This window comes from Megascapheus bottae, chromosome 6 (assembly GCF_031878675.1).
Source record: "Megascapheus bottae isolate mThoBot1 chromosome 6, mThoBot2.hap1, whole genome shotgun sequence".
NCBI classification, from domain to species: Eukaryota; Metazoa; Chordata; class Mammalia; order Rodentia; family Geomyidae; genus Megascapheus; species Megascapheus bottae.
The window spans coordinates 57,578,259-57,599,907 of NC_143514.1; the positions used below are offsets into that span (position 1 = coordinate 57,578,259).

Consider the following 21,649-nt stretch of genomic DNA (forward strand, 5'->3'; position numbering starts at 1 on the left):
ATACACAATGAAAAATATGAATAATATTGCATTGTATATATGTACCATATTTCCTTTACTCATTCATCTATTGATGGACTCCTCCAAGGACTTCATAACTTGTTTCTCAAAGGTGGGATAGTTGGATCATTTATCTATTTTAGGCACTTTCATTTTTCTCCATAATATCTATACTAATTTACATGAATATATGTTTTAAAGTTATAAATAATCTCATTTAGCAATCTTTTCTTGTTTGTTTTGTTTCTTGGTTTTTGCTTTGTCAGTCAAGGGGCTTGAACTCTGGGCCTGGATGCTGTCCCTGAGCTCTTCAGCTCAAGGTTGGTTAACACTCTACCACTTGAGCCACAGCACCACTTCTGGTTTTCTGGGGTTAATTGGAGATAAGAGTCTTTTGTGCTTGGGCTGGCTTTGAACTGCAGTCCTCAAATCTCAGCCTCCTAAGTAGCTAGGATGACAGGCGTGAGGCACTAGCATCCAGCTAGCAATCTTTTCTTTCACAGTATACGCCTTTAATGTTTTAGGAAGTGTTTCCTTATTTTGAAAGAATCAACTGTGTAAGAAATGGCTGAGCCCAGTCAACCCTCAGACTTGTGAAAGGTCATGATAAATTAACAATTGCCCTTTACAGCATCAAATTTGGGTTGTTTGTTACACAGCAATAGACAACTGCTACAGACTCCTTGATGACTGCTGCACGACAAGGAAGAAACTGTCTAAAGAAACTGTAGAGACTGCCTGCCGCCAACATGGGACATCATTGTTGGTCAGTTCCACAGCTGTGCTCATTGATAGGTCATTCTTTTCCCCCTGTTGCTCTGACAGCGTCATCCTGGAGTCTTTATGATGCTATCAGGTAAACAGTTTTCCTTCACCGCCACGAGTTACTCCCATGATCCACTTATTGTGAGTCATAGGCCCCAAAGCAGTAACATCACCGGATCATAGACTTAAAACTATGAAATGGTGTTTGCCTCCAAGAAGAGAAAGAGAGAGAGAGAGAGAGAGAGAGAGAGAGAGAGAGAGAGAGAGAGAGAGAGAGAGAGAGAGAGAGAGAGAGAGAGAGGAGAGAGAGAACGAAGAGAGAGAAGGAATGAATTAAGAATGGAAGGGAGGGAAGGAGGAAAGGAAGAAGAAAGGAAGGAAAGTAGGAGGGAAGAAAGGAAGGAGGAAAGAAGAAAGGAAGAAAGAAAAAAAGTCCTAAAGGAGTAGATTTTGTAGTGAACTCTGAAGTCCATTAATATCTGGACCAGCTTGCTCTTTTAGTCCCTTTCTGTCAGTTTTCAGTTTTCACTTTGAAAGCAATGAGAACTACAAAGGGACTTGCTCTGGTTTTCAGCTTCTAGAGGCTGGAAAAAGCCAAGAAACAATTCTAGAATTTCCAGAGGACCGTGGTTTTATGACACCTTGTTTTTAGCCCAATGGCATTCATTTCAAACTTCAGACCTCTAGACTGTAAGACAATAGTTTTGTGTTATTTTAACTTTGTGTTAGTTTTGTAACCATTTGTTACAGCAACAATAAGAGTGAATACAAAGTTTAGTGAAGTCAATAAGGAAAAAGAGTAAGTCTTGAGGGGAAAGTCATAGTTTTGTTCTTGGTGCCCTAAAGAGCTGGTATGGAAATTTAGAAGAAAGGCTCAGCAAATAACTGGAAATATAGTTTGAATTTCAGAAGAGAGGGTGTCCTTTAAGATGTTAGAAGCATTTCATGGAGGGAATACTTGGCACCTAGAGTGTAGGTGAGATTGCCTCAATAAATACATTTAAAGAAGGTTTGTCCCATAGAAATATAACTCAAACTGTGAATGTAAGCCACATGGGCAATTTACAATTTTCAGCAAGCACTCTAAAAATATAAAAAAGCAGGTGAAATTAAAATTTAATAATACGATTTATTAAGTATGTCCAGTTATGATCATTTCAATATGCAATCAAAACAAAATACTGAGATAGCTTACATAAATTTTTTGTTAAGTCTAAAAGTATACTTCTTATAACATGTTCAACACATTCATAATAGATTTCAAGGGCTCAATAGCCTTCATGTGTCTAGTGTGGCTACCATATTGAGCAGCGCAATTTGGAGGAAGAGGCATAAAGGCTGGGGCCTTGAGAGGCAGGTGTACTTAGCAGATGAAAGAAGCCAGCAAAGGAATTGGCAGAGGCAGGAGGATAATGTGGATAGTACAATTTCTAAATATACAAATAACATTTTGGGGGAAATGTGGAGAGTGGGCATAACGTGATCTTTCTGCCATGCTAAAAATCACTCAATGCTTACATTTGAGTCTTCTCACAGTTCTAGGGCAGCTACACTATAGATGTTGCTCTCTTTCTCTCTCTCCCTCTCCTTCTATCTCTGTCTCTTTCTCTCTCTCTCTCTGTATATATATATAGTCTATATCTCTCTGTCTCTCTATCTATATACAGTCTGTAGATATCTACACTACAACACTGATTTCATTTTGTGGTGCTTTAACAGTTTTATGTATCCATCTATGTAAACATATGTGGGTAGGCATAACAGTGACCAAGGTTAAGAAGAAAGGAGTACTGAAGTGTATAAGGTTGTTGGAGGATATGATGATTTAGAACAGGTGCCTTGTGGGAGTAAGATGGAGATTGTGTTACTATGACAACTGATTATTTCATTGGTCCAATGATCAGTTACCATGGTGACGAAATCTTTGTGTCAGTGTGACATGGATCCCAAGGGAGAGGAAGGATGCTTGTTCAAAGGACCCTTTGCTCATTGGAAAAGCTTTTTATATTTGCAATAATTTCTGCACTGCTTGATGAAGCTTCCCTCAAGAATTTTAATCAACATAGATATCCCTCCCCCTCCTCCTGACTGTTCATTTATAGCAGTCATCACTTGTAAAATTCACACATTTTCATTGTGCATTTTCTACATGGTGTTTTCTCATCTGATACTCTCTAGTTTTTTCAGTCATTCATCTCTTTCTCTTAAACATATGTAACCTCACTAAAGGCAGGGAGCTCACAATTCTCAGAGTTTAAATTCTGTTTTTAAAGGTTTCAATATACTGGTACTCAACAGTAAGCTACTGGAAAGCTAATAGGAAAAAAATCAGACCTTGGCAGTCACCAATTGGGATTGCCACATCTATGTTATTGCTTGCTAGCTGTGTGGACTTAGGAAAATGACTATCTTCTTAGTTTTCTTCTATAAAACATGGCTAATAAAACTTGTTCCATGGGGTTATTATGATTTTTAGTGATAAGTGGGTTTGCTGACCTACATTAGGGACTCAATAAACGACCCACATGATTGTAACATGGGTCCTATTCTAGTCCTGGATAGTATTATGTAACATTTGCTGAACAAAACAATAATGACACTATGATACAGAAATAATAGGAAGAGTCTGAATTTTACAGTTCCTTAAAGATAACGTGCAATCCTAGTTACACTGATGCTAATTTACTGGAAGGAAACGATTAAAGTATTCAATTAAGGAAACAAAAGGACCAATATCTGAATATTTGTGCTTCCTTGGTAGAACATACTATTAAGTGGTTATGCCAAAAAAAGAGAGATAAAGTTAAAAAAAGAAAAACACATATGTATCTCATCCCTCATCTGGATCCATGAACTGATTTACAGGAAATAAATTTCATCACAAAAACTAGGTGTGAGGATGCGTGACAACAGTCCCAGTGCTTGAGAAGGGATGCTGAGCTGGGAACAAGACTAATGGTCGAGTGCTTGCCTAGCATGCATGAAGCCCTGGGTTCAATTTCTCAGTACACATACACAGAAAAACAAAAAAAGCCAGAAGTGATGTTGTGGCTTGAGTGGTGGAGTGCTAGCCTTGAGAAAGCCCAAGGACAGTGCCCAGGCCCTTAGTTCAATCCCCAGGACTGGAAAAAAAAAGTCAGCCTGGGCAGTATTGTAAATCCTTGTCTCAGAAAACAACACAACAATACACAACATAATACAATACAATATAATACAATGCCACTCAAACAACCCAAACAACATAACAACCAGAAGAAAAAAGTAAAGAAAAAAATCCTGAAAGGGGTGATATTGAGCCAGATATGTTGTTACTCATAAATTGACATACTGAGTTGAAACCCCTTTGTACAATTACTTAAAGATAATTTTCTAAGAAAGAAAGAAAGAAAGAAAGAAAAATTTGCCACCTTAGATAAGCAAACAAAAAAAGCAAAAGCAGATTGTCAAAATAGTACTGGGAAAATGGCATTGTTTCTTTAGCAAACCCATTGCTGGGTAAAAAAAGTGAAGACAAAACTTACAATAAAAAAGGATTTAAACTGAGAACAGTGGCTCACACCTGTAATCCTAGATACTCAGGAGGCTGAAATCTGAGGATTGCGATTCAAACCCAGCCTGGGCACTAAAGAACCTGAGACTCTTTTTCTTCCCCTTTCTCCACTATAAGGACCTGAGACTCTTATCTCCAATTAATCACTAGAAAATGGGAAGTGGGGCTGTGGCTCCAAGGGTAGGGCGGTAGCCTTGAGCTGAAGAGCTCAGGGACAGTGTCCAGGCCCAAGTTCAAGCCCCATAACCCACAAGAAAAAAATAAAAAAGATTTAAAGGGTACTTCAGTTCCCATATTAGGTCTCATTTAAATTTGGATGCAAATAAAATTTTGGATGCAAATAAAATTTTAAGACATTCGTAAGGTAGCTAGAAATTAAAACAACTAGAATCTATTTTTAGTTAAGATAGTCCCAGGATTATGTCTGTTAAAATAAGAATTCTTACCTTTTGTAGATATATTTTTATAATATGTATATATTGATATAGTATGATTCCTGGAATTTGCTTCAAAATAAAGCAGAAGGAGCATTGTAAGAATGAGAGTACAGCTGCAGATGAAATAAAATTGTCTCCTACATATTAACTGTTGAAGTAAGCTGATGGGTGTATGGAGACTGTAACAATTCTTGTTTTGTTGTTGTGTCAATACTGGGGCATGAACTCAGGGCCTAGGCACTCTCCATTAACTTTTTTGCTCAAAGCTGGTGCCCTACTACTTGAGCCATAACTTGTTTTCTAGCTTTTTAGTGGTTCATTGGAAATAAGAGTCTTATGACCTTTTCTGCCAGGGCTGGTTTTGAACAGTTGTCCTTAGATCTCAGACTCCTGAGGAGCTAGGATTACAGGCCAGAGCAACTAGCATCCAGTTAAGAATTATATTTTTAAAACATTAAATTTAGCCAAGATTATATATAGTAAAGACTTACATGTAAGGAGATGGAGAATCTTCCTTGCTGGACAAATCCATTGTGATGACTTAATTAATAAGTTAGTATATATTTTCCCTAGCTTTTCTTTGGTAATAAGGTTTTTATGTGGTATACATGAATGACTCTTTTATTTAAAATTATTCTTTATGTCACTCATGACACCTTAGACTATATTCCTTAAAAACAAGACTCTGAGAGAAAATTTTATGGCCAAGAAAGATTTTGGGAGGGGGTTGCTTTTGTGATCCACCGTAGTGTAAAGGAAGTAGGAATGGGTAGTTTGACTATAGAGCTGGAAATGTGGCTTAGTGGTAGAATGCTTGCCTATCATGCAGAAAGCCCTGGGTTTGATTCCCCAGTACCATACCAACAGACAAAACTGGAAGTGGTGCTGTGGCTCAAGTGGTAGAGTGTTAGCATTGGGCAAAAGAAGCTTAGGGACAGTGCCCAGACCCGGATGGAGTTCAAGCCCTATGACTGGCAAAAAAGGGGGGGGGAGATATAGTTACCATACATATTTCATCTGACCCTCCCCCTCTAAAACCTCAGCAGCTCAAGAGATAGAAGAGCTTTTCAAATATGTCTGATCTTGAAGACTGGATCTGGATCTTTATACGTCGAATCATTCTCAGGCCTATTTTGCCTCAACAAACTTGAAATTATTTTTAAGAGTATTTTCAATACTCTTCCTTAAAACACCTATCTCCAGTCAGATGAAATTCCTTCCTCCACTAACTTTTTTTTTTTTTTTTTGCTAGTCCTGGGCTTGAGCTCAGGGCCTGAGCGCTGTTCTTGGACTTTCTCAAGGCTAGAGCTCTACCACTTGAGCCTCAGCACCACTTCCAGCTTTTTTCTATGTATGTGGTACAAGGAATCGAACCCTGGTCTTCGTGCATGCTATGCAAAGCACTCTACCACTAGGCCAAACTCCCGGCCCCATCCACTAACCTTCTTATGGTGAATCATGTAGGGACTAGGAAGAGTCAGTATTCATAACTCTTTGTATGTGACACAGTCTAGGTATGGTATTCTGTGCATGAGTTCAGTTAACTCACAACACACTTATTCAGTAGCTACTATTCTTAGTCCATTTATAGATGAGGAAACTGAGGTTCAGAGAAATTAATTTGTTTAAGTAAAATCACTGACCTTGTGAGCAGCGAGGCTGGGGCTGGGTTTTCATGGCAGGCTAGGCAGCCATGTTCTTGATCACTACTGTGCTATACTGCCCCCTAGCAACTCTATTTATCTTTGTAACATCACAACTTTTTCTCAATGTTGGAGAAGTAATACACAGATTACCTGACGAATGTAACTGTAACCCCTCTATACATTACCATGACAATAAAATACAATTAAAAAAGACTTTTTAAAGGGAATAGAAGCTCTTCCTGTTTTTGAAAGACTGGACAGTCAGTTAGAGAGTTCTGTTCAATGACTAAATCAGTTAGTCTATGGATTTCTTTTTTGTTGGTGGTGGTGGTGCTGAAGATTGAACCCAAGTCTTCACATATTCTAGATGAGCACTCTACCACTGATCTACCCCCAGCCTACCAAGAAAAGGTTCTAAAAATTAGTGCCCTGTATTCTTTGGAGATATGTAGAACATGTTAAGCCTTAGAACCCTGTACCTCTGTGTGTGTGTGTGTGTGTGTGTGTGTGTGTGTGTGTGTGTGTGTGTGTGTGTGTGTGTGTGTGTTGATGAGTTTAGACTCCACTACATGTTCTTTTCATCTGGCCCCATTAAAAGTAGATCCACAAGTACTTCAAGATAGATTTTCTCATTGCCAAATTCTCTAGACTGTTCAGTGTTTTTCACACTTTACAATTCCCTCAGGGAAGTGTTTGTGTCTTTACTCAATACCTACTATATACGCCAGGCTCTGCGAATCCTGATGTTTCAGAAAGTTTTCACTTACGTAGCATTTTAAACAACTGAAGTATAGGCATAATATATACATATAAATTAGCTATTAGCAGTTTTTTTTTGCCAGTCCTGGGCTTGAGCTCAGGGTCTGAGCACTGTCCTTGGACTTTCTCAATGCTAGAGCTCTACCACTTGAGCCTCAGCACCACTTCTGGCTTTTTCTATATACGTGGTACCAAGGAATTGACCCCGGGTCTTCCTGCATGCTAGGCAAGCACTTTAACTACTAGGCAAACTAATAGCAATTTCTTAACCGAAGTGAGCAACCCCACATGATACAGAGTCACTGCGAAGAGTAAAGAGATGCTAGTTATAGTTTCTAGATAATTCTACAGCATTAATTTGACAAAAATTACGAAAGTTATTCAGTGGATGCCAGGTACATCTAGGTTAAGAAATGAATGGACATGGACTTTAAGAACAGGGACTGAATCTTAACTCTCTTTATAACTTCTCCAGGCTCTGAGTCATGACATAGCCCATGGCATGTAGCTTCTAAAGGCCTGTCTGAGCCCATTGACCAAGACTGAGTTTCTAATCCTATATTCTAATGCCTTTTACCATTTTACACTGATTTAATCATCTAGTCCACATAACTTCCATACTTCCTCCCCAATCTCAGAAATCTGGATCATTAAGGATAAAGGTTCAGTAAATGTCTGCACTAATCAGCACGAGAGGCTCTATTCCATTATGGTAGCAACCCCCAGATCTCGGTAGTCCAATCAGCAATTATTACTTAGTCACACTGGGATCATCCATAGGTTTTTTGCACATTATTTTCACTCTGGCAGAGAAGGTTCTGTCCTAAGCACTGTTGGGATACAGGAAAGAAAACCATAGGACAGCACACTGCCTGAGGGCTTGGCTTACACTCATTCTCATTCCCTTAACTGATGCAAGCAAGTCATACAAGCAAGCTTGGAGGAAATGTAGCTCATCCCAGAGAAGCAAAAAGTGTGAACAAGAAAGTTTACCAAAGGTCTATTCATACAGAAATTTCACAGGTTGAATTTGCTCCTTTGTAGGAAGGACTGAATCATAGATTGGGCAGCCTGTTTCTAGGACTGTTTGCAAGGCTTACACCCAGGATGTTCTATGGAATGACCTCTCTCTACCACTGAGCTACAACCCAGCTAGTCATGGAAAAAATTGTAAATTACTCTTTTAGTGGCTATTACCCAGGAGATTGTATTGATTCTCGTATCAATCTCTGTTGGTTTAGTCTTCAAAAGTGGGCAAAACAGAGGAGTTAGAATCAGACATTTCTGCATTGAAATCCTGTCTCTGCCTTTCTAAATTACTGTTTGCTTTCTCATTTTAAAAAACAGAGATTACTCTTAGTTTTGCTGTAAGGATTAAATAAAACCCTAAGTCAAGGACATACCATGGTGTCAGTCACAAAAGAAATACTTAATAAATGTCACTACTCCTTTGACAGGCTCCCCTACAATTGGAGTTTTGTGATGTAGGCTCATTAGGTACTACTACTACTAAGATATTAACATCACTAATTGAAAGTAACCATTTCTTTTTTCTTCTTTTGCTAGTCCTGGGCTTGAGCTCAGAGCCTGAGCACTTTCTCAAGGCTAGAGCTCTACCACTTGAGCCTCAGCACCACTTCTGGCTTTTTTCTCTATGTGGTACCCAGGAATCAAACCCGGGTCTTCATGCATGCTAGGCAAGCACTTTAACCACTAGGCCAAACTCCTGGCCCTTTCAGGCTTCTTTGAGCTGCAAATCTTGGCTACTTTTCCTGCTAACCAAGTTCCTTTCATTCTAACATTTCCAAAAGATACTGCTAACTAACTGATAGCAAGGAGATTTCCCCTGGCCCCACTCTATCTGAACATGCACTGACTCACTCTTCCTAGCACCACCCTTTCCATCTGCACCATTGCTTACACATAACGTAAATACTTTATTTAATCTACTCATTTGCTAATGTTTGCTCAGCTGTCTTGGTGCCTTTGTGGCTTTCATTTTACTTTTAATTGGCTCAGTTGATTCTGAGGTGAGTCAAGTTTTGAATCAGGTAGTTACAAGGAATAAGGGTGGTTTGAGGGTTGAGGGTGGCATTGTTTGCCAGATTTTTTTTTTCTTTTTAGCTTTCTACTTTTTTGGAGGGGGGAAATATTCTAAATACACCTTTCTACAGAGAATGATTTGGTAGTATAGTCTTTGTTTGGGAAGGTCTACATTTTGCCTTATTGACATAATCGGAAATTAATGCCAAGCTCCCAGAGGGCAAAAACTCAATTTAAAGATGCTATATATATGTATATATTATATATACATACAGTGGTGGAGCTCCACGAATTACTTTTCATCAGTCCAGCAGTATTTAAATAACTATTTATAAGCTATAACTTCTGTGGCCTCTACTTTCCATGTATCAACTTATTTGACTTGGCACAGGTTGTTCTCTGTTGTCTGCTCCTTGCCATTTTTTTTTTTTTGTTTTGGCAGTGGGACTTGAACTCTGGGCCTGGATGCTGTCCCTGAGCTCTTTAGCTCAAGGCTAGCATTCTACCACTTGAGCCACAGCACCACTTCTTGTTTTCTGGTGATTAACTGGAGATAAGAGTCTCATAGATTTTTGTGCTTGGGCTGGCTCTGAATGGCAATTCTCAAATCTCAGCCTCCCGAGTAGCCAGAATTATAGGTGTGAGCCACTGGTGCCCAGCTTTGCCATTTATTATTATTATTATTTAAAATTTTACTTCCAACCTTGCTTCTATCTCTTAATGGAAAACTTCTGATCATTTATTTATTAAGACTCAGCCTTAACCTTTCTAAGGATGAATGAAGCTTTCTTTGCCTTCCATGCCAGCCTCACAACCCTCATCCAACCGAGCACAGTTAAGCTTTTGCCTCTTCTCTTTCCATGGTATAAATACAAATTTCAACCAGTCTGCATTGAGATCAGTTGTTTACAGGCCTCCTCTGTTTATTTATTCTTGTTTGACTCCTTAGTATTTAGCACAATGATGATAAAGAGTAGGTGCTTGATAAATGATTATCAAATGCTATTTAAATATGCATTGTGACTAACACCGTGTTGTCATTAAATAACAGTAAAGTGGTGCTGAGAGCTTCCCCATGGGCTTTGTATGGCCTTTTTCTTGCATTTAATATATAAAACCTAAATTATATAAACATACTCAGTGAATGGAGAAGGCTCTTCCAAGGTTGGAAATGATAGGAAAGGGTTGCTTTGTGCTTTTCTCTTTTCCTTTTACAAGTCTTAGCTAATCTTAAATTCATTCTTCATTGTCTCCTTGCTTCTTGCAACAGATTCACAGGGAGTAACGGATTGGGAAGAACCTCATTTGTCTAAGTAGCCGTGGGTCATTGCTGAAATACTGCCAGTGCCCAGTCAAGGGTTTTGTAGGGTTCTCACTGTTCATCTCTGGGCTAGGTCCTTTTCAGGGAATTTACAACCCACAAGAAGCTGTAGAAAGATTGCAGACAATTCAAATAATATAATTTCGATTTCAGTGCTTGAAGCAATCTTTGTCTCAAGGTTTTGTCCTGGGTTAAATACCGTCTCCTCTTGGAATGCTGTCCTGCTCGGCTCCTCCCTCCCTCCCTCTCTCCTTCCTCCCATCTCCTAAGATGGTAAACGACTCTATGCTAACACCATATGTTGTCATAATAATGATAGCTGTTTTAGAGAGCTTTTATTTTATGATAGCCTATGTATGATCTCTTTGGCTTGGGATGGCTATTGATTATTGTCCACAATTTATAGACAGGGAAAAGAGACTAGGAGAATCCAAATCAGGTATAGCCTTCTAATCCGGGTTTTAAACTTTTCCTCCATTGGTGGCAGTACCAGAATCCATCCACTTGTGATGGTCAATATAATCTTTTTTTTTTTTTTTGGAATGGAGGGACGTACACATATGTGCGTGCTGGTCCTGGGTCTTCAACTCAGGGCCTAGGTGCTGTCCCTGAACCTCCTTTTCATTAAAAAATTTATTAACATTGATTTTTACATCATATTTCAAATGTCATGTTTAACAAATGAGTATTCAAGAAGGGAATCTCTATATATGGCCACTGGCACATAGATTTTTAGAACATAATTAAAATTAAGCTGAGGGTTTGTATGTCATAGATACACATTAATATATGTGATAAAATGTTATGTCTATAGAGTATATAGCCGTTCATAGATTTTTATGTCTATGTAGTTATGTTTATATCTCCAAGACCCTGAACCTCTTTAAAAAAAGATAATTTTTTAACTTTACTGTGCACATTTAAGGTATACAACATAATATTAGAGGGTAAGAATCAATAGTACATAGGGTACTAGAGTCAAGCAAATTAACAAATCCATCATCTCCTACTTTTTTGTGTGTGTGATTACAGAAATTAAACTCTGCTCGTTTATCATGAAGCATAGCTTAATTCTTCCTTCTTTTGTCCCTCAGTGTTCCTAGCTCTTTTCTTCCCAAAGACAGCAGATATTCTGACTTTGCTATTCCATTCTGGCAACTATTCCAGTTCTGTTCTGTCTCTGATCCTATGGCCAGCTATCCCAGAGCAAATACTTTAGGGAAACACGTAGGAATCCCAGACAAAAAGGGAGGCGAAGAGCTGTCCATGACTGGTCAGAGGTGGTAGTAATGAAAACCTGAACCTCCAGACTTGGGGCCAAGTCTAAACATTGGTCTTCCTACTGTTTTCTGCTATCTTCTGGCAGACTCCTCTTATTTGGCTCATGGAAATTCCTGGCTAGGGAATTTTATGACCCTGAACTGAGTTTCAGGGTAAAGCTTGGTCACTATTGGCCTCAGTTTCTTTTCCTGACATGTGGAGGTAATATTAGCTGTGCCCATCTCCTTAAATATGTGGCTCAAGGTATTTCTTTTTTTTTCCCCCCAAGTCCTGGGGGTTGACCTCAGGGCCTTTTTGGTCTTTTTCTCAAGGCTAGAGCTCTACCGCTCTACCGTATGTGGCACCGAGGAATCAAACCCTGGTCTTTGTGCATGCTAGGCACTACCACTAGGCCAAACTTGGCTTTGGGTATTTCTATAGCACTCTTCTGCTTTCACCCCTATTTAGAGTAAGATGGGCTGTGAGATCTGAAAGGCTAAGAAAGCCAGTGTTAATTATGCTATCAAGAATCTGCCCAGCTGGGCGAGGTGGCTCACACCTGTAAACCTAGCTACTCAGAAGGCTGAGATCTGAGGATCTCAGCTAGCCTGGGCATTACAGTCTGAGACTCTTATCTCCAATTAAACACCAGAAAACTGGAAATGGCACTGTGGCTTAAGAGGTAGGGCAGTAGCCTTGAGCTCAAGAGCTCAGGGACAATGCTCAGGCCCAGACTTCAAGTCCCATGACCCGCCCCCCCCCAAAAAAAGAATCTGCCCAGTGGAGTAACAAACAACCAAGAACTTATATATACATATATAATATATATTACTTTTACTTTTTTTTGCCAGTCCTGGCTTGAACTCAGGGCCTGAGCACTGTCCTTGGACTTTCTCAAGGCTAGGCCCAACTCCTGGCCCCTAAATTAACACTTTTTACATTTAATTATTGATGTTACTGGGCTTTGAACTCATGAGTTCCTACTTGCTGGGCCATTGTTCTACCACTTGAGCTACAACTCTAGCCCTTTTGCTTGCTTCCTTCCTTCCTTCCTTCCTCTCTCTCTTTCTCCCTCCCTCCCTTCCTTTTGGTGGCATCAGGGTTGGAACTCAGGGTCTTGTGCTCTCGGCTTTCTTTCTCAGCTTGGCATTCTGCCACTTAAGTCCTGATTTTTGCCTTCCACCCCTGTTGTCTGAGTTATTTTTGAGATGGGGTATTTTGGATTTTTCTATCTGGGCTGGTTTTGAAGAACAGTCCTCTGGGTCTCAGGCTCCTCAGTAGCTAGGATTACAGAGGACAGATAGCAGCTTCTGGATCACAATTCTCTTTCTATGCTTATAAACTTTCTCCCAATCTAGACCGAAAGTTCCAAGAGGTTTGAATCTATGTTTTTTTTTATTTTTTCCAGTCTTGGGCTTGAGCTCAGGGTCTGAGCACTGTTCTTGGACTTTAAGGCTAGAGCTCTACTGCTTCAACCTCAGCCCCAATTCTGTTTTTTTTTTTTCCCTTTCTATATATGTGGTATCCAGGAATCGAATCCTGGTCTCTGTGTGTGCTAGGCAAGCACTCTACCACTGGCCCCGAGGTTTGAATATCTTTCCCTTTCTCCCCAATCTGCTCACTGATATATCTTAAGTTCTAAGGTAATGTCTGGCAAGCTTAAGAGTAATTGGCAGTTATTTTCTAGATGAATGAATGAATCTTCAGAATCTCATATTAAAGGAGTATGAGGGTTCTTGAGTGCCCATTACCTGGAAATTCTTTGCAAATAGCAGGTGCTCAATGTTTGGTGAAGACAGGGAATGCTTCATGCCCTTTGGGGTTAAAAAAAAAAAAAAGCTCCCACTGCCAATTCACACAGTGCCTCCTTATCCACTCATCCAATTGGCCTAGCATTCATTTAATAAACACACTAAGATCCAAATATTGAACACCTGCTGCCAGTTCAAAAGTGTTCTTGGTGCTGTAAAGGAGTCTATGTGACTAATACACATGAAGCCAACCACAAATAATAGCTAGCAATGCAACTGAGTGCGAAATGACCGGGCAGCTTATCAGTTCAGAGGAAGAATCAGCGAAGACTGACGTCGAAGTAAATTCCAAAGTCCACGAGGTGTCTAAGTGTTATACCTGTTGACACCAGGACCATGACCCAGAAGGCAAACTTGAGATCAGAAGAGCCTTTGCATTTCCAGAGCAGAAGGAAAGTATGACTAGGCAGGGGGAAGCCCTGGGCAAAGATGGGCCTGGAACCCGGGGCTCATGAAGTTCTGAAGGGCGTGGAGAACGGTTCAAGGAGTCCTGGTTGGGGCCTGAAGAATCTGCGTTGTGCCGGGTCGGAGGAAGGGGTCCTGTCTCTGGGAGAGGCTCAGGTGCCGGGTAAGGTGTGTGTGGGGAGGAGAGGGGGAAGGTCACGGGGCGGCATTTTCTAAAGCACGGGGCTTGTGGAGTCCTTGGAAAGGGCCCCAGGCGGTCAACCTGTCATCCTTAAGTGCAGAGCCGCCCCTGCCGCCGCCTTCACTCCAGACTGGGAGACGCTCAGGAACCACTCGGTGCTCGTTAGGATCCAGCCGGGCAATTCCCAGGGCACTACTTGTCCCCGCGGAGGGATTCCGCGCACGTCGACGCGGTCGTGACGGCGGAGGACCGTGACGCTACCGACGCCCCGCCGGTGGCGCAGCGACGTCGCAGGAGGCGGGGTGGGGGCGGGGGGAGACGGAGACGGAGTCGGGGAAGAAGGTGGGGGGTGTGGAGAGCGGGTCGGGAAGTAGTTCCGGGTGCGCGGCCCCGGATGTTGGCTGCTCCCGCTGCCGCTCTCGGCGCTGCTCGGGGCCTTGGCCGCTCGCACCAGACGCTGTTGGGACCTTTCCCGGGGGGCGGAGACGCACGCAGCGGCCGGGGGCTCGGCCGGGCCGTCCCGGCCTGCGCAGCCTGAGGTGAGCGCCCGCCACCGGGGCGGTCGGGCTGGGGCGGCGGGCGAGGAGGCGGGGCTGGGGCATCTCTCGGGACCGAGGCAGGGGCTGCCCTCCTCGAGACGCCCTCTCGCTTCTCGGGGGCGCGGGCGGGCCGCGCGGTGGGCGGCGGAAAGCGGGCGGGGTGGGGGCCCGGGCTCGGGGCCGAGCCGGCCGGGCCGGGGCCTGGCGGGCGGCGGGGGCCGGGTCCCTCCGTCCCTCCCTCCCCCGCGGCGCTTCTCCTCAGCTGCTGCTGCCCCTCAGCCGCGGAGCGGCGGCTCCGCGCTCCCGCCCCTCCCCCCTCCCCGGCGGGGGGCCCCCCGCGGGAACCGGACGTGGATCCCCGGGGGCGCCGCGTCGGAGGACCGCGACCGACTGTTTCCCTCCGTGACCTGCGCCGAAGCCTGGGCTGGTCCCGAGCCCGGCGCTATGCGGCTTCTTTCCTTCAAGCCTGGGGGCGCTTTTCCTCCCGAAAGGCGGACCGTCCCCGGCCCCCTCGCGGGTGCCCTTTCGGGGGCGAGGAGGCCCGTGCTAGGTGCCCGCGTTCCCGCCCATCCTGTCACCGCGTCCTTTGCTGGCATCGGGGCAAAGGCGGCCGTTCCACGCGGACGTGTTGCTGTCCCGTGTGTTGCATCCTGCCCACGTGGTAGGGTGTCCCGTCTCCCCCCCACCACTCCCCTCCATTTTTGCAGCTGGTGGAGAGGAAGGTTAGCGGGGCGGGATGGGTTTTTCCTCTGTGGTTTCGTCCCGGTGCCTTGGAAGGTGTTAAGGTCAGTGTGTTTGGTGGAGGCCCACTGGAGGTCAGGAGGACCAATCAAGAGTTGTACTTTGAATTCGAGACCAGTAAGGGGACATTTCCTGGCTGCGCGTAGTCTCATGGACATCTTTTCACCCATTAAACTCTTCTTCGTGTCACTACTGCTTAGTCTCCCCAGGAGAATTAGTCAGGCCCTTGCTAAGAGAGATGTGTAGTTTCTCCTTTCTCTGCCGTACTTTCTTGAGTACATGTTGACACAGATTTTTTCTGTTTTGTGTTGGTGCTGTGCAAGTCAAGCAGGATTCTTGCATGAATAGAAACAGGGAATTAGAGATGGGGGGGGGGCATCTTTTACGTCTTTTCCTAATACTTGTCTTTTATTTTTTTTCCTTCTACTTAGTGAAGAAGCTTGCGTATTATGTAGGAGTGTTCATCCATAGCTCTTTCTTCCACAGAGCCCTGTGTGGATAATTCCACCTAGTTTTCTTTCTCTCTTTTCACATTGGCAGGTATTTCAGTCTCTGTCCCTTGACTCTGTGTGTGTATGTATGTGTATGTGTGTATGCATGCAAGCGTGCGTGCAAGTGTGCACGCTAGTCCTGAAGTTAGGGCCTGGGCACTGTCCCTCAGCTTTTTTGCTCAAGGCTAGTGTTTTGTCACTTGAACCACAATTCTGCTTCTGGGTGTTTGATAGTTAATTGGAGTTTCACAGACTTTCCTGGCTAGGGGCTGGGGGGCGGGGACTGGCTTTGAACTATGATCCTGAGATCTCAGATTCCTGAGTAGCTGTGTTTACAGGCATGATCTACTAGTGCCAAGCTACAGTGGTTTTGAAATGTGTTTTGGGTAGTTTTTTTTTTTTCTTAATGTCTCTTCCAGGTTAAGGGTTCTCTCTTCTTGTGCCCTTTTGAGACCATAGGTTATTCTTTTTAAAAGGGAACAGGCTGCAGTAGCAGTGAGACAAGCCTTTAATTCTTGCTAGAACTTGGTAAATATTTATGGGAAACAGTAACCTTTTTTTCTTGATGGGGTGGACTATGTAGATGTAATTTGATATTTTAGTTTTTTAGGTAAATCTGAGGGTTTATCTTTTCTGTTGTTGCGTGTTGAATTTTGTTTTTGGTTTGTTCTGGGAAGTTTTTCAGGCTTTAATTGGGTGTTTTTTTTGGATGAGGCCAAGGCATGTTTATTTTGGGTCTTTTTAGTTCATTCGTTTGAGTGAAATTAAAAAAAAATTGCTGTTTTGAAGTCACTCTTATGCCAAAATGTTTGACATTCTCTCTTGTTTTTCACATTGTACAGTCTTTTTCAAATGTATTTTTGATACTGCTTTGTCTTTTATCTGATACAATTGTTTGATATTCTTTTATGTAGAATAAAAATATTTAAATACAGATTCTATCTGCTTTCAGTATGCTAAGTGTGGGTGGGGCTGTGGAAAATAGATACATTTCAGATACATTTAGGGGCATATCTTTTAGTATGTCAGTCAGCATTTGTGTACTTTTGCAAAGCAATGTGCTGCCAGAGTGTGAAGATATAAGGAATAAAATATGGATCGTTGTAGGCCTTAACTTGTGTTAATTGAGGGGCAGTTGTTTCTTCTCTGGGATCGTTTATACTCACCAAACAACATCAGACTTCCATCTGGGAAATTAGTGCAACCAAGGTCAAAGTTCAAGTGACATGGGAAAGAGGATTTACCAAAGTGTCCAACTATTCTAAGAGATTGAAGGGACATGCACAGAGGCAGATAACTGGCAAGTTACAAAAAGAGACCAAGTAATTAGACTGTCAAAGACTTCTATTGGTCAAAGTAGTGAATTTAGGACTATCAGGATGTATGGTGGAGATTTTTCAAGAATAGAGGGTTTTATTTGGTAGAGGTATTGTGGTGGGTCCAAAGAGTAGGATGAGTCATGTTATTCCTGAGAATGGTTTTTGTGTCAGCTGATGAGAATGTTTTTAGAAAAACTTAAGAATAAGATGATTGTCTAGGGGCGGGGAGTTTGGCCTAGTGGTTAAAGTGCTTGCCTAGCATGCATGAAGACCCGGGTTCGATTCCTCGGTACCACATACATAGAAAAAAGCCGGAAATGGTGCTGAGGCTCAAGTGGCAGAGCTCTAGCCTTGAGAAAGTCCAAGGACAGTGCTCAGGCCCTGAGCTCAAGCCCAGGACTGGCAAAAAAAAAAAAAAAAAAAAAAAAAAAAGATGATTGTCTGACTTAAGATACTGCGACGAGAAGCTAGTGTTTATTGAATACTTATGGTATGCCAGGCTTTGTTCTTAGCACACTTTATATATATTTTACTTTCTAAATCTTCATCATCATATTATAATCATAGAAGAACTTTGGGCAGCCTGATGTATTTATTACCATATAATGGTCAGAAGAAATATAGATTTTACAGTGATAGGGCCTGTGGATGGTGGTATAAAACATGAGAGTAAATATATGTTGATGGGAAAGTAGTATAGTGGGGAAATAGCTTTAAGTGTTGGAATTTTTGAGTTGTAAAATAAGCTAGTAGATAACACATTCAGAGATGAACTAGGAAGTACATCAGTGCCATTGAGGCCAAGGATAGAAAGACTACGAAGTAGGATTGTTGGCAATAACAAGTGCAGTTTAGAAGTTCAGAGGCATAACTGCAATGGATGACTATTTGACTTAGGTCAGGAGGTAATTTAGAACCTTAGAATTTTGAAAAGGAAGATAGCATATGTTTGTTCACAGGGTATGTAGGATATTCTCTAATGTATTTTAGTAGTTACAATATTTTTTCCAAATGCTTGTTTATATAGGAGCTACTGAAATAACAGATTTTTTCCCCCTTCAAAACCGATGGTTATTTTATACATCTACAGTTCTTCCTTAAACATTTTTCTGATAAAAAAAATCTCTTTGAGATACAATTCAGATACCATAAATATTACTCATTTTAAACATACATTTCAGTGGCTTTTAGTGTATTCACAGAGTTGTGCAACCATGACCACAATAATTTTTAGAATGTCTTTTCAAAAAAGTAACTCTGTACCATTAGCAGCAATTCCCCATCCTCCTACTGTCCCCCAGGTCTGGGGAAATCTCTTATACACTTATCAACTGTATCAGTATGCTGATTCTTCTTAAATGAGATCTCTTTTATATCAGAAAGCAATTTGTTTCTGTCATTTACTTGGTGTGTGTTTCAGGGGTCATTCGTGTTTTAGTATGTGTCAGTATTTAGTATGTGCCAAATATTCCACTGAGTGGAAGTTTTATCCCCTCATCATTTGATGGTCACTTGGGTTCTTACTCATTTGAACCCTTTCTCTTAGTCTTCACCCTACCAAAGCCTTGTATAGCTTTCCTCTCAGATGGTTCCTGAACATTCATATAGTAGGACTTGGTGAATGTTTACATGTATTTTCTCATTTGATCTTATATTAACTCTGTAATATAGAAAAAAAATACCTTTGAGATGAGCAGTCTGAAGTTCAGGTTAGATGACTTGACTGAAATTGCTCACTTTAGTCAGTGGTGGAACAACTAAGTCTTAGTTCATGTCTGTTCCATTTCTACCACTCAGCAAAACTTAAAAGATCCTCATAAAAATTCCTGAAGACTTAAAGGTACTGAAATTCTTTTTTTTTTTTTTTTTTGCCAGACCTGAGGACCATACTCAGGGCCTGAGCACTGTCCTTGGGCTTTCTCAAGGCTAGCACTCTGTCACTTGAGCCACAGCACCACTTCCGGCTTTTTTTTTTCTCTATGTATGTGGTACAGAGGAATTGAACCCGGGTCTTCATGCATGCTAGGCAAGCACTCTACCACTAGGCCAAACTCCCAGCCCCTTAAAGGTACTGAAATTCTGTGAGCAATCACAGAATTAAAAAAAAATTATTCTTTCAAATTTATATTCATTTAGTTATTAATGTAGCCATTCTATAAATATAACTAAATTGCTTTACAGTAATAAAAATAATCAGTGAATTTTAATGACTCATCTTTGGGACTTAAAGACTTTTGTCGCTTGTTTGCTTTTTTTGGGCAAATCATTTTATATTTTTGTCTTTTCAGAGCTTTAATGGGGTTTAATCTGATGATGATAATGTGGTAGTGTTAATAGCTAACAGGTTTTTTTTTTTTTTTTTTTGCTAGTCCTGGGGCTTGCACTCAGGGTCTGAGCACTGTTCTTGGGCTTTTTCCTCAAGACTAGTGCTCTACCACTTGAGCCACAGAACCATTTCTGGCTTTTTCTATGTATGTGGTACTGAGGAATCAAACCCCGGTCTTTGTGCATACTAGGCAAGCATTCTACCACTGGGCCAAACTCCCAGCCCAATAACAGTTTTTGAGGCCTTCCCATTAACACAAAGATGTTCTAAATACATTTATTATATAAGTCTCACAACAATCCCTAAGAAGTAAATTAAAAAAATTTCACATTGTTTTACCAGATAAGGAAATGTGTACAGAGAGGTTATATAACTTGCCCTAGGATATATAGCTTGGAATGGGAAGAGACAGGGTTGGAACCTGTGTACTCTGTATCCAGAACTGAGTAGTTCTGTGTGTGTGTGCACATGTGTATGTGTGTGAGTGTTCACATGCGCGTGTACAAGAATGCACCAGTACTGGGGTTGGGCACTGTCCCTTAGTTTAATCGCTCAAGGATGGTGTTCTCCCATTTGAACAAGAGCTCCATGTTTGGCTTTTGGTGGGTAATTGAAGATAAGAGAGAGCTTTTCCTTCCTGGACTTGCTTCAAATCTTGATATTAGAACTCAACCTCCTGAATAGGTAGGATGGCTGAACTTTGTAGTTCTTTGTCACTATACTGTCCTATTATTGGTTGTGGATTAGTAAGAGGATAATATATCAAGTAAGGGCATGACTAGAAGAGTTTAGAAGCAGTTTAATAGCAAAGTAAATGACATTGTGTCTATATTTCTTTTTTTTTTTTTTTGGTTAGTTGTGGAACTTGAACTCAGCGTGGGCCCTGTCCCTGAGGTCTTAAGCTCAAGGCTACTGCCCTACCCCTTGAGCCACAATGCCACTTCTGGTTTTCTGGTAGTTAATTGGAGATAAGAGTCTCACAGACTTCAGTGCTTGGGCTGGCTTAAATCTCAGCCTCCTGACTAGCTAGAATTACAGGCATGAGACACTACACCTGGCTTCTGTATTTCTTTTTAAATATAGACCTAGCACCAGTATACAAAGATAAAGATAAATATTGTTTGAACTTTTTTTTTTTTTTTTTTTTTAGCCAATCCTGGGCTTGAGCTCAGGGCCTGAGCACTGTCCTTGGATTTTTCTCAAGGCTAGAACTCTACAACTTGAGGCTCAGCACCACTTCTGGCTTTTCCTAAGTATGTGATACCAAGGAATTGAACCCGGGTCTTCGTGCATGCTAGGCAAGCCCTCTACCACTAGGCCAAACTCCCGGCCCTGTTTGAACTTTTGTACACTTTTTTTTAAAATTTTGGGTGGGTCCCTGCTATAGCCTCTCATCTCAGAATGACATTTTTTTTCACTGCCTTCTCACTGTTGGCCTTGTTTCTCATTTCGTTTTTCACACTGGTGCTATTCAGAAAGCTTAGTTTGAGAAAGCTGAAGCTTTCTTTAACTGTAAAGTTTTCTATTCCATTCCAAACAGCTAGCTTTTTAGTCCTATAGGGAGGTATTGTTTTCCCCATCTACTCTAAAACTCAGCACACATCACAGTGGTATTTTGTAATTGTCCACAAAGTGTACACCACCTGAATTGGCATAACTGGATTTCAGTGCACAATAAGAATGAAAGCACAGTATTTTGGTTAAAGAGATTGACTTACACTGAAATTGGGAAAGACATCTGTTGTACAGGATTTTTGATTTAATAGAATTTGTTATAACCAGATCAGCAAAGCATTATTACTGTGGGCCATCTGTTGTGATATGGAAATAGCTTTTTACATGGAACCAGATGTTGTATTGTATTTATAACAATGGTATTTTTTTTTGTATTTTAAGTAACCTTTTGTCTTAGGTACCTTTGGCTGATACTCTGTTTGATATGCATATTGACTGATAATCTGAAAATGTGTCTCTCAAACTAATTAATACTCTTCTGTAGGATAAGCCCAAAGCAATTAAAACAAATGACTCATGGTATGGAGCTTTAATACTGTA

At 41.4% G+C, this 21,649-nt stretch overlaps 1 protein-coding gene across 6 annotated transcripts in view; it reads left to right on the plus strand.

Annotated features, from left to right (window-relative positions):
* The first annotated feature begins 13,928 nt into the window (after window positions 1-13,928).
* Window positions 13,929-21,649, plus strand: part of Foxj3 (forkhead box J3) — a 92,579-nt gene continuing 84,858 nt past the window's right edge. For 2 of the 6 annotated variants that reach the window (XM_090335081.1, XM_090335084.1), the window contains exon 1: window positions 13,929-14,160. In XM_090335081.1, coding sequence (XP_090191207.1) covers window positions 14,022-14,160 — 139 coding nt within the window. In that variant the 5' untranslated portion in view covers window positions 13,929-14,021. Of the gene's footprint in view, window positions 14,166-14,549; window positions 14,718-21,649 lie in introns of those variants that run through there. The other 4 variants (XM_090335083.1, XM_090335085.1, XM_090335087.1 and 1 more) reach the window with 3 other exon arrangements.